Source organism: Rhineura floridana, chromosome 8, assembly GCF_030035675.1.
Source record: "Rhineura floridana isolate rRhiFlo1 chromosome 8, rRhiFlo1.hap2, whole genome shotgun sequence".
NCBI classification, from domain to species: domain Eukaryota; kingdom Metazoa; phylum Chordata; class Lepidosauria; order Squamata; family Rhineuridae; genus Rhineura; species Rhineura floridana.
The window spans coordinates 88146979-88160607 of NC_084487.1; the positions used below are offsets into that span (position 1 = coordinate 88146979).

The following is a 13629-nucleotide window of genomic DNA, read 5'->3' on the forward strand; positions in this document are numbered from 1 at the left end:
ATGTGCCATTAATTCTGGCCAGTATTCATTTCACAGTCCTTATTGTTGTTTATTCATGTTATTTTAACACATTTTAAATTATTCAATATATATATGGACACAATGAAAATAAGAAATGTGTACTAACAGAGTCCACAAAATGTATTAAAGCAAGTTTTTTTTGTCAGCTGAAAATTGAATAGGGATGTGTGTAATCACTTTGTTCCCAGTCTCCAAAATCTTAGTAATAAATATATGTTAAAATACTGGAACTATTTTATGCTATCTGCTAACCTCACAATTAAATTACTGTGTGAAGTTGGTTAAGTAACACAAAAGTTAGGTTATTAAGGTGTGCTTTATGAAGGGCCAATGACAATACTGCAGTGAAACATGCTAATAGATTATATGCTGTAGCAATATATTGCCTTTTTATTGCTTTTCCACAGGCAGCAGATTCATGTATAGTTATTACTTGCTACGTTATCTGCTAGTTTTCTATCAAAAGTGATTCATTCTATTGAATCATTAATCCAATACTTATCATTCTTGGTGAACATTCTCTAGTATTAACGCTATATAAAAGATTGACCTAAATCCACTGGTTTTGCTTCACTCTAAGAACATTTTAACCATGGAAGAACGTATTTCTTAAGATACTTTAAAACTATTCATTGTGGATATTTAACAAGATAGCATTCTATGTTGTGGTATATACATATTTTAAAATATGGCTGGTGACCAATGCCATCCTGGATTTAAGATGCTGAATGTTCATAAATCTAGTTTTGGAAATATTGATGTGTATTGAATTAGTTAGTGAATAACAAGAATAAAATTTTGCTCATTCATAGTGTAAAATGGGGTCTTTTGTAGCAGCACATGGTCTGTTTAGAATGATATAACAGACACTGAATGTTCACATATCAAACAAAATGCCATCTTTCTGTAGAAAAGAGGTGTCAAAAAGTTTCTTTGTACCTTTAACGCATGTGATTATGTAGTACAAAATGCAGAGTTTGTAAAATTTCTTGAATATACAGGCAAAAAATGAATAATTCAAAACAACTCATAAGTTCTACATTCTATTGTATCTTTTATAATGCAGGCAGAAGATAGCATTGTGCTCCCAGTAGAGCTGAATTTGCACAAGTTACACCTCTGAAAATGCCAGATGGTCTATGGTCTACTTTTGAGAGCTGTCACATATGTAAAGATTTGAAAAAAAGAAAGACAGCTGAATGAGAGCAGCGGATCATTAAAGGGAGAGTGAGAGTCCCTGGGTATCACTGTGTTTTAAGAAAGCATTGTGTTGTTTCCCATATTATGTTTTTCTTTTCTTTAAGATATACACAACCTTTAAAAATAAGGTAAAAACATTGTTGGTTTAAAGTGATTGTGGCTTAATCCTAAAACTGTTGAATGCTTTTTATTCTTTATACTGTAATGCTGGTTCCTAATTGGTTTCAACTGTATTTTAACCATAAGATTCAAGTCTCCCTAGTGAAAAATTATAAATAAAGTTAAAATAAATGTAAATTGGAATAACTAATACATTTGGGGGTTTTATTCACTTTTTATTTGACCTACATATCGTGTGTGAATATTCTAAAGCCAGTCAGCTAAAAAGTTGTATGTTAATGTTAGACTGAAGTGAGAGTGCTTTGGGAGCACAATCTATCTCTTGATCCTAGTAAAAATAATAAAATGAAACTAAAACAAATAACTTCGCATGGCTAGCCTTCACCAAGACTTCCAATTGCCCATTAATTGATAAAATAGGCCTGATATTTTAAGACAGAGAATATGATCATGTGTCATGTATTGTAATATGGCACTAAAATGTAAACAATTGCAAAAAGCATTTCAAATTTTGCTAGTTTCTAAAGGTCACGACTGTCAATTCTAATAATTTTATCATTTAGATTTACAGAATTCTTCCCTGTTCTCTCCACTTGCTTATTGATAAAGGATAACATCTCTTCCAACAACAGAACTATTGATGAAGCATATCATTTTATATCCAAGAATTCAAAGTAAAATATATCTACTTGCCAGACTGTTAAGTGGCAAGATGCTTCTACAGCCCTGAGATGGTCACCTCTTTATCAGTACCTACATAGGATGAAAATGGATCAAATTAGTATTGCATAGGAATGGGAAATGTTAAGATCTATGCCATTGGTTTGAGTAAGTTGTCTGTAAAAGGAGTATTCTGTTTAAAGCTACTGTATTTTAAGTTTCTACTACAACCTTTGGAGATTTCCTTTTGTCAGTGAATTGCAAGCATACTTGTGATCACTGGAGGTACTTGAGATCACTGGAGGTACTTGAAATCAGTGGGGCTTGGTGTTGTGTCTTCAGTTCTAAAAGGCTGGGTTGACCAAAAGGTTTGAATTAAATAATATGCTATCAGCATATGACCTTTTTATATAACTAATCTGCCTGCCTGACCACACATACCTAGGGCGTATCCAAACGGAGCGGGATAATCCACGGTTTCCATATTTGGTTTGTCATCTGATAGTCCTCACTTTGCCTTTTAGTTCACTCTTTCCCAATTTAAAAAAAATGCTTTTTTGCACACGCAGCGGTAAAACTCCTACATTCTTTTCGCTTTTTCCAAGCTCCACCTCTAAAACCTCCCCCTATCAACCAATTGGTCAGCAAAAAAATTATGTATGCTCCTCTCCCCCTTTGTAACGAAGCACAATATGGCTGTAAAGGAGTTCTTACCTGGGAAGGAAAGGCTGCTGGTCGGTTTCACGCCTGCCTTGTTTGTATTTGCGATATTATGCTTAAACGAATGTATGCTTTTCTGCCTTTATTGATATTTAAGGAGATACACATACTGGCAATTGCACTTATTTCTCCAAAAAAGCAAGAAACGTGTCACACACACCCTTCTCCCTTTCCTTCCCAGGAGAATGAAATTGACAAAGCTTTCCAGAGCAGGCTTGAAACCGACCAGAAGCCCTTTTCTTGAGTGTATTTGCGATATTACACTTAAATGAATGTATGCTTTTCTGATTTGAAGCAAGAACCCCAGCAAGTAGAATGAAACTGACAAAGCTTTCGGAGGCAGGCTGAAACCAACCATCCCCCCTTTCTCGCTTGCTGTGCATTGCAGATTTCATCCAGAGCGGCTGCCCAGTTTGCAGGCTGGCAAAAAATAAAATGCATCTGCGCAGTAGTTGCAGACCCCCCCAACACCCCCCCATTGTGATGATTGGTTCAATTTTCCCAGGCTTATTCTCGCACATGCGCAAAAGTGCAGATACGTGATTGGCTGGAATGAGGAGAAGGGGCAAGGGGAAATGCCCAAGAACCGCCCATCAGCTGTAAAGTCCACGGTATTGCATCCTAACTCCTGAAGGCACAGCGGATGATTTCCGATTTTAAACAGCAAATCACGTTTTTGCCGGTATTGCAAGGAGCGGATTTAACCCGCGAAAATGTGTAACACCGCGAGACATCCTTTGGACAACCGAAAAATAATGAACACACATAGCGGGTGTGTCACACATTTTGCAGTCATCTGGATGAGCCCCTAGGTAGTCATGAGCTCTAAAAGAAAGAAAGGAACCAGCCTTTTTAGAGCTTCACTCATCAGCTTACAGGCATGTCATGTTTTCCATGAGCAGCCAGGCAAGTGTCTATTTATTTTGACAAATATTATTTTTTTAATGTTTTAACTATGGTGCTTCTGATAGGTATTGTTACAAATGAGGATTTTATGTTTTCAGTAGAAGAAAAAATATTGTTTGTTTGTGAATGTGCACTAGAAGTAAAGGGCGTGGGGATCAGTTGTGTTTTGTCCTTTTGGTAGTCCTCCTTCCTTGGGCACTTAAAGAGCTGCTATAACTGGGAGGTTGTTAGGTAGCATAAAGTCCCCCTAGTCCCCCTGTTTCTTTTCAGAAGTATCATTAATTTTTAATTGATCTTTTTATCTGTGAAGTCCCAGTGTGGTGGAATTGTGCTGCGTGCCTGACCTTCCTCTGGCTGAGTTGGTGCTGCATACCAAGATGATTAGGAGCAAGGCTGATGCAGGGCAAATGGGCTGGCGGGAGCGCTGGATTGGCTCCACTGGTACATTTGCACCTCTTTGCCCCTGCCCCTCCCCTTCTTTGTGCCAATATGCAGCAGTGACTCATGTGGAGGGAGGTCAAGTGAGCAGTGAAACCTTACTACTCAGTCCACTTCTGGGTAGGGGTGGACCTTGAGTCTCTTCCAACTCTGTGCTCTCATCAGTATTTGAAGGCAGTGACCATGCTGTAATTCATTACATATTAGGTGTTGACTTTGGCTAGCTACCGTGGAGGATTTTTTAAATGTCTCTGGTGCTTGCTTCCGGGCACCTAGAACTGTCTGTCCTAAAATGGCCCTTGATATAGTGCATCTTGCTGTTTCCTCTTAGTAGTGTTATCACCAGGTCTCTTCTCTAGTAAGTATCTTTTATTGAGTGTATGTGTACCTGATGGTGGGTAATGGGGACAAACTAGGGTTCTAATGGATTGGCCAACCTACCGGCTAACAGATGTCTTGAGTAAATTCATGGATGTGGACAAGTTTGTGTCGGAGACCCCAGGCTGTTGGTCTTGGAAGACTTCTATGCCAAGTTTGCACCCCCCATCTGTTGAGTGCAGTTCAGGAATTTATTGTTTGTTGTTATGTGCCTCCAAGTCGACGCGACTTATGGCGACCCTATGAATCAGCGACCTCCAAGAGCATCTGTCACGAACCACCCTATTCAGATCTTGTACATTCAGGTCTGTGGCTTCCTTTATGGAATCAATCGATCTCTTGTTTGGCCTTCCTCTTTTTCTACTCCCTTCTGTTTTTCCCAGCATTATTGTCTTTTCTAATGAATCATATCTTCTCATGATGTGTCCAAAGTAGGATAACCTCAGTTTCATCATTTTAGCTTCTAGTGATAGTTCTGGTTTAATATGTTCTAACACCCAATCATTGGTCTTTTTTGCAGTCCATGGTATCCGCAAAGCTCTCCTCCAACACCACATTTCAAATGAGTGGATTTTTCTGTTGTCCGCTTTTTTCACTGTCCAACTTTCACATCCATGCATAGAGATCAGAAATACCATGGTCTGAATTATCCTGACTTTAGTGTTCAGTGATACGTCTTTGCATTTGAGGACCTTTTCTAGTTCTCTCACAGCTGGTCTCCCTAGTCCTAGCCTTCTTCTGATTTCTTGACTATTGTCTCCATTTTGGTTAATGACTGTGCCAAGGTATTGATAATCTTTCACAAGTTCAATGTCCTCATTGTCAGTGTTAAAGTTACATAAATCTTCTGTTGTCATTACTTTAGTCTTTTTGACGTTCAGCTGTAGTCCTGCTTTTGTGCTTTCCTCTTTAACTTTCATCAGCATTTGTTTCAAATCATTACTGGTTTCTGCTAGTAGTATGGTATCGTCTGCATAACTTAAATTATTGATATTTCTCCCTCCAATTTTCACACCTCCTTCATCTTGGTCCAATCCTGCTTTCCGTATGATATGTTCTGCGTACAGATTAAATAAATAGGGTGATAAAATACACCCCTAACTCACACCCTTTCCGATGGGGAACCAGTCAGTTTCTCCATATTCCGTACTTACAGTAGTCTCTTGTGCAGAGTATAGGTTGCGTATCAGGACAATCAGATGCTATGGCACCCCCATTTCTTTTAAAGCATTCCATAGTTTTTCATGTTCTACACAGTCAAAGGCTTTGCTGTAATCTATAAAGCACAGGGTGATTTTCTTCTGAAATTCCTTGGTCCATTCCATTATCCAACGTATGTTTGTGATGTGATCTCTGGTGCCTCTTCCCTTTCTAAATCCAGCTTGGACGTCTGGCATTTCTTGCTCCATATATGGTAAGAGTCTTTGTTGTAGAATCTTTAGCACTACTGAATGGGATATTAAGGCAATAGTTGGATAATTACTGCATTCTCTGGGATCCCCTTTCTTTGGAATTGGGATGTATATGGAACGCTTCCAGTCTGTGGGCCATTGTTTCGTTTTCCATATTTCTTGACAGATTTTTGTCAGAATTTGGACTGATTCAATCTCAGTAGCTTGTAGCAGCTCTTTTGGTATGCCATCTATTCCTGGTGATTTGTTTCTTCCACGTATTTTTAGAGCAGCTTTCATGTCACACGCTGAAATTTCTGGTTCTTCATCATATGGTTCCTCCATGAATGAATCTGTCGTCCGGGCATCTCTTTTATAGAGTTCTTCAGTGTATTGCTTCCATCTTCCTTTTATTTCATCTCAGTCAGTCAGTGTGTTCCCTTGTTGATTATTCAATATCCCTACTGTTGGTTTAAATTTTCCTTTCATTTCTCTAATCTTCTGGAACAGGGCTCTTGTTCTACCCTTTTTGTTGTCCTCTTCTATTTCTATTTCTATTTCTATTTCTATACAGTAACTATTGTAATAGTTCTCTTTGTGCCTACATACTAGTCGCTGTATTGTTTAGGGTTCTGACAGTGTTTCTATCTCCTTTTGCTTTTGCTTTCCTTCTCTCTTTAACCATTTTAAGAGTTTCTTCAGTCATCCATTGAGGTCTTTCTCTCTTTTTAACTAGAGGTATTGTCTTTTTGCATTCTTCCCTGATAACGTCTTTGGCTTCATTCCATAGTACTTCTGGTTCTCTGTCAACCAAGTTTAAAGCCTCAAACCTGTTCCGTATTTCATCTTTATATGCTTCTGGGATGTTATTTAAATTGTATTTTGGCATTATGACTGCTTTGGTGGTCTTCTTTAGCTTTACTCTGATTTTCGATACAACCAGTTCATGATCTGTACCACAGTCTGCTCCTGGTCTTGTTTTCGCAGAAAGTATGGGACTTCTCCATCTTGTGCTACCAATTATATAATCAATTTGATTCCTATATTGACCATTTGGTGATGTCCATGTGTACAGTTGTCTTTTCGGTTGCTCAAAAAATGTGTTTGCAAGAAACAAATTATTGGCTTCATAGAATTCAATAAGTCTTTCTCCTGCTTCATTTCTGTCTCCTAGGCCCCATTTCCCCACAATTCCTAGTTCTTCTCTGTTCCCTACTTTTGCATTCCAATCCCTCATGATTATCAGCATATCTTGTTTTGGTGTGTAAAATCTCTCCAATTCCTCTTCTTCTGCGGACTCCGGACTCTCCTTTTGCATCTGTGCACATCAGCCTCTGGGCTTCCTTTCGGCTTTGACCCAGCTGCGTCATTAGTCACAGCGCTACTCGTACTTGTCCTTTGTTCTTCCCCAGTAGCTCGGTGAGTCCCTTCTGACCTGGGGGTCTCATCTTCCAGCACTATCTCGTGTTACATTTTGGATACTCTGTTCATAGGGTTTTCATGGTAAGAGATATTCAGAGGTGGTTTACCATTGCCTTCCTCTGAGTTTGGATGCATCTTAGTCTGGTGTTTCAGCTTTGACCATTCTGCCTTGGGTGCCCCTGCTAGGAGTCTAGCCTCTTGGTCTAGACTCCTGACGGCATTGCTCTTAGCTTCTTCAACACTCAAACCCCCTCACCACGTTAAGGTGTGCATCCTAGAGGGGGCAGGAATTTATAGTCACTGTGATAACCATGAGGCTGTCTCAATGTATATCAAGTCCAAGACATTCTGTAGGTTATAAGTATTCCTAAAATTAGTTAGTGGCCCCAATTTCAACAATGAAGTTTCTGGGGAACAGTAAATTCCTTCTGAGGATGTTCTGCTGGTTAAGTTACTCAGGATGATTCACATCAGATAATATGTTGTTTGGAAGAGACACACAAGAAGCCAGAGGGTTATTTTCAACTGCCAACTATGAGAAATTCCTCATTTCTTAGTTGGTTTTGATGATGCTGTGAAATGAGATACAGGTTGGAGATCTCATCAGCAACTCTCCAATATGTTCTTAGCTTCAGCTTCACAAGGAAATTTATATTTGTGGTCTTTTTGGTGGTTTTTGGCCGCTGTGTAAGTCTGTTTCATATACATTGTTATATACTATTTCTGTAATATATTTTTTGTTATATCTATCAGTTATGTTGATTATCTTTGTCTGTGGTTTTTGGACCTTTTAAGTGTGTTTTAAATCTGGGTTGTAATTGTTTCATGTTATCTCTGTTGTAAGGACTTTGCAATCTCTCTTTTTAAATAGTTATATATTATATATTTAATATTGTTTTGTTGTAAACCTGCCCAGGGAATTCTGGACCACTTTACATGGTCCAGAAACTTCACCTGACCAAAATGTAACTGCCAATTTTTTAATTTATATAACTATCAACTCATTTAATATTGCTGTGTATAATATAATAATTAAAACATTATAAAAGTATAAAATCTTAAAATACACAACAGATGTCCAACACTGAAAAATTAATTCTCCAGAAACACTTGGCGAAACAGAAATATTTTAAGCAGGCAATAAAATATCAGAATTGTGGGTGCCTGTCTGATTTCAGTAGGTACAGTGTTCCACAGTACTAGTGCCACTCCGCTAAAAGCTATCTCATGTATTGATGAGTATATTTATATATAAAACATATTTTTAAGCATCTTCATGAGGTACCAGTTTGTTTGGGTTTTTTTTTCTTTTGCCAAATTAAACCTCAAAAGGATCTGGGGCCTGAATATCTTGAGGAGTATCTCATACCCTGTGAGCACCACACATATTAAAATCCACTGATAATGCCCTGCTCTAAAAAGGTGTATTTTGCAATAAAAAGCAGGCTTTTAACATGGTAGCTCCAGAGTTGTGAAATTCCCTTCCACTTGAACTTCAGAGACACTGCTCTTTTACTTTGTTTTACAAGGAAGTTCGGCACATATGTTTAAGGTGTGTTGTTTGAGACTAGGTGAGGGTTTGATTTTTCTGGAAGTACTAGGGGCTCCATCCCTGCTCGCTTCACTTGCCAACCCTGCCTGTTATTGCTAGTGCAACCCCTCACGAGTCACCAGCACTTCCACTCCCTCCCCCGACAGGTCGCCAGTGCTCCCTCTTCCTCCTCTGCACATGAGTCACCAGTGCTCCTCCGCATGGGTTGCCAGCAATCCCACCTCTCTCCCTTCCTGCAGATGGGTTGCCAGCACTCCCACCTCCCTCCCTCCCTGCACTCAGGTCACCAGCGCTTCCCCTGACCGACCAACCCACCAAGGGCCAGGCCCAGCTGCCACTGGGCACTTCACACAACTCGCATGCCACTGCTGCCAGACGCCTCAAGCAAGCAACAGTGCCATCACCTCTCACCACCACACTACACGCTTCTGCGCAGGTGTGACGCTTACAAAAATATCATATAGGATACAAATGTTGGTGACTTTTTGCTGTGTTCTTTTGTTTTTTGCCGCCACCTTTGTCAGTCAGCTGATTTTATTTCAATCATTGTGGGTTTTAGCATCATTGTTTTAATGTTCTTTAACTGTTCCAATTCTGAACAGCCTTGGGAACTTGATGGCTAAAATGCAACCTACAGATCTAATAAATAATGTAGGTTAATTTTTAATCCATGTTTAGAGAATCTTGCCTTGGCTCTGGATATTTGACGCTCTCTTTCACTTTATACTTCTGTGATTTATATTGTTTAAGACTGGAATCCTCAATTTTTTTTCAGGTAAACATCGCATATCCTGAATTTTATTATGATAAATAGTGTTTAACAAATACTTAACATTTTATAATGGGACAGCCCAGATAATGGCTTGAAATATGCATAAAATGTGCTGAAATTATTTACATTTGCTTATAATGGCTTAGCTTATAGCTTAGTACCGGATAAGTAGCCTAGAGGAAAAATGTTCTCTTTTGAAAATAGGCTTCCCCTCTCTTCTGAACAAAGTAGAGTTTTACATGAGAATGTTGACGTACAGTATAAGAGAAGATGTTTAGGCAGTCAGCCAATACTTCGTCTGTTTAAGAGCAAGCTCCTTATATGGTGTGGCTGAAACTGTAGACCGGGCAAGTAGATTTTCCAGGGAGTCTGCAGACAGTTAGGTAAACTAGTTGTTGACACTAGTCATACTTGCCAAGAAGGCATGAAGAGAAGACAAGGAGAAAGTAGCAAGATAAAGCCAAGGGAACACTCATTCCCTTTGATAAGGAAGTGTATAAAAAGCCAGATTTTATAGCACTCGTTACTCCTCAGCTCCTGCTGAAAATGGGGGTTGGGGAAGAAAGCAGGAGGACCATCCATCTATTCCATCCATGATATCTGATGGGTGATGTATTATGACATGTATTTCCATATACTTTGTCATTTTGGCTCTATAATATTAGAATTCTTCAACTATTATAACCTAATTTAACTAAGATGTGCCCTCAAAGTCTTATACTTTGATGTTAAATGGATATCCAGCAACTTGTTTCATGTTGATATGTATTCCTATTTTGCTGTTTCTGCAGTGATGGCAACGGCTACCTAGAATGCATTTTATTGGTTGTAGTGTGCAAGATATGAATAAATTGCATATATTATAAAGACTGTTCTGCTGTCTGAAGTCTGACTTCCTGGACAACTGCTGTTGATAACCTGTGAGCTTAGGTGAACTAATGTTCACCATATTCTGTATAGATACGGAGGAAGGGAGAAAGAAGGACCCTCAACCCTGTGCATTCACTGGCAAGGGGGCCAGTCTTGCCAGTATCAATTTGTATAGTACTTTCAAGTGTTCAAATTGCTTCACAGGCATTATAACCCATTGTAATCCATACAACAGCCCAGTGAAGCAAGACAGTACTATCATCTCCCATATTGCAGATGAGGGGACTGAGGCTGGGAGAGAGTGATTTGCCTAAGACCACCTAGTGAGTTCAGGGCAAAGTGAGATTTGAATTGGGAACTTATAGATTTGTAGTTCAATCCCTTAAACTCTGTGCTACCCCCCCCCGACAAAAACCAAGCAAAAACCTTTTGTTTTAAGAGAATAGTTAAGGTTCTTACAGATCCACTTAATATTCCCCAAAGCATGGAAACAGAGGGTTAAGATTCCTTCATTAACTTGCTTGCAGTGTAAGCTTGCAGTAAAGACATTGCATAGTCTCGCATACTGTGCCCACTTATAACCAAACGAGATGAGATGTGGAGATCTCTGGCTGAATATCCCAAAAAGGGGGAGGGGTTCAGCTGCTGGGAGTGGTGGTGAAGGAACTAAATTGTCCTAGGGCTGTGGCACTGGAGGGCTTGGGGTTTCAACCTTTTCTACCCCATGCAATTTTCCTGATCTAAATTGTTCCTGCCTCCAGTGGTATTTACCTCAGAAAACAGATATTTGTATATTTTTCATAGTGTGGCAAATAGCAGCTTTGGGAAAACAGTGGTATAAATTGGGGAGATGATGTGGAGAAAAGAGTTAACCCAGCCCCTTGCTGGCTGCCTTTGTTGTTGTTGTTATAGAAACTAGAAACTCTAGTTTGCCCCTTGACACTGTGCATCCTCATTTTGCCTTTGGCTTTCAACCCCAGTCCTTTTCCTCTTCAATTTGGAAATCACACTGACGCTGAATCATGAAGCCAGAAGGGGTTAAGGAGGATTCCCAGGACTTAAAGGTTTTTTTGTGTGTTTATCAAGTTATTCTCCATTATAAGCAAGATTTTATTTTTGTTTAACTTCTACACAGATACTAGTTAAACTGCTGTTACTTTTTTTCTTTGCAAAGCACAACCTCAGCGTTTGCCACAACCAAATGCTTCACCACCTGAAAAGTACAAGGAAGAAACTGGCAAAATACAAAATGGCCATACAAAGCTGAATAATGGAGGTGGGATGCACAATGGAATCAAAGGTGGTGCACCAGTCATCAGAAAATTCTCAGCGCCTGTTTCCCAAAAAATGCACAGAAAAATTCAGTCCAGCTTGTCTGTCAACAGTGAAAGAAGTAAGAAGAGCTCTGCATATTCTCACAAGCCAGGCTCTTCACCTGAAGGTAAGCTGAAACTTTATAAACAAACTGAACACAGAATAACCAAAAGCCATTCCCACTAATAATTACACAATCAATAATTGAAGAGCATGAGTCGTGCTCCAGAAGCAAATAGAAATCATAGAAATAGAAGAAATAGAAATTATTACAATAAAACACAAGTTACTTCCTCAAAGGAAAATATTAAGTATTTAAAGGAAATTGAAATGAGAGATTTCTTGCTTTCAAACATTTGTTGCACCTCACTATTGATGGTATTTGTAGACGGAGTAATTCTGAATTGCTGACTGTTTAGTAGTATCATCACAGATGCAACAGGGAATATAAATGCTTTGACTTAGGACAGGGATAGGGAACCTGTTGCCCTCCGGGTATTTTAAACTCCAATCATCCTTGACCATTGATTGTGCTGGCTGGGGCTGATGGAAGCTGGAGTCCAACAATATATGGAGGATCATAGGTTCACCACCACCCCTGACTTAGGAGAGTTGCAAATGCCTTAGTGTATGGAGTGAACCCTTTGTCAATGAAATTTTGTCACTAAAAATGGTACAATACTTATCCGAGAGGCCCATATATTCTGACCAAAGGCATTATAAACCTAGGACAGTGCTTTAATTACCACCATACTTCTGTAAAGGCAGTACATAATTTACCTATATGAATACTTCTGTTTCCTTTCTCTTCACTGCACAGTATGTCAGCTAAGTAAATACATTTCCTTCCTGTGTGTTTGTTGCTGATCACACTTAACTTTAATGGCCCCATGGTTTCTGAGTCTATTTAAAATCTGATGCCCTCCCATTAATGCCACTATGCTCAGTAGATTTTCCTTTATCTTTTAAAACAGATGATAAATTGTCTTATTTTTGTTGATATTCACACACCAATCTTGTTGCACTTTGGGGAGTCAGTTAAGAGAGGTTTAAAGGCCCAAACATGCATGCTTAGAGACAGAATGTGAAATGTTTGCATTGCATTGGGAAGTAGGATAAGAGGCTAAAATAGAAGAAGGGATATAGTAAAGCAAGAAATACAGCGTTTTGGCCCAATCAGCAACTACCCTGTGTTTAGCAAGGGTAATTTAGCAAGCTTAATGCCTGTCTTCAGCTCTTGACATCTATCCTCTGCTTGTACTTCCTGTACCTGTCACCTCTTTGATCTCCTTAACTTCCTGCACCATGTCAGTCTCTAACCTTCTTGGATCTTTGCTGATCTCAGCCTGTACCAATTTGTATCTCCCTCATCCTTTTGCCCTCTAACAGAGTTTACTGTTTCCCCATCACTCACTTGAATAATTTAAGTATCTCTTTCCTGCTTTTCTGGCCTTGTTTCCACAGTGTCATCTAGCATTGTCATTGGAGCATTGTGTTCCTGGATGCCAGAGCACCCCAACCACTTCTGTGATTTTGTTTAGAAAGTGTTGTTTTAGATTATACAGTGCAATTTTTTAAAATACAGACTGCTGAGTTCTTCTGCCTGTGTTTAGTGTCACCTGGAGGTGGTTGTCTGTAGGACATATTTTTATATCTTAGTTTTTGGCTGAGGTGCAATTTTAAATTTAGGACTTCCTGGTTTGAACTTTGTTCTCTTAACTACAGCTAGTGCAGTACTGGTTATATCAGCCAAAGTGTTTAGAATTAGCTTAATTTTTCTGGCCAAGTTGTATCTTAAGGATAGACAGATAATGCTCTGATTGATTTAGCAGATTAAAACTGATGACTATAATTTTTCTTGTTAA

The 13629-nt window shown here is 39.0% G+C and overlaps 1 protein-coding gene across 5 annotated transcripts in view; it reads left to right on the plus strand.

Annotated features, from left to right (window-relative positions):
- The window catches only part of MDFIC (MyoD family inhibitor domain containing), an 81917-nt gene that overhangs the window by 45718 nt on the left and 22570 nt on the right, over positions 1-13629 (plus strand). For 3 of the 5 annotated variants that reach the window (XM_061640042.1, XM_061640043.1, XM_061640041.1), the window contains one exon: positions 11625-11891. In XM_061640042.1, coding sequence (XP_061496026.1) covers positions 11625-11891 — 267 coding nt within the window. Of the gene's footprint in view, positions 1-1087; positions 3628-11624; positions 11892-13629 lie in introns of all 5 variants that reach the window. The other 2 variants (XM_061640044.1, XM_061640045.1) reach the window with 1 other exon arrangement.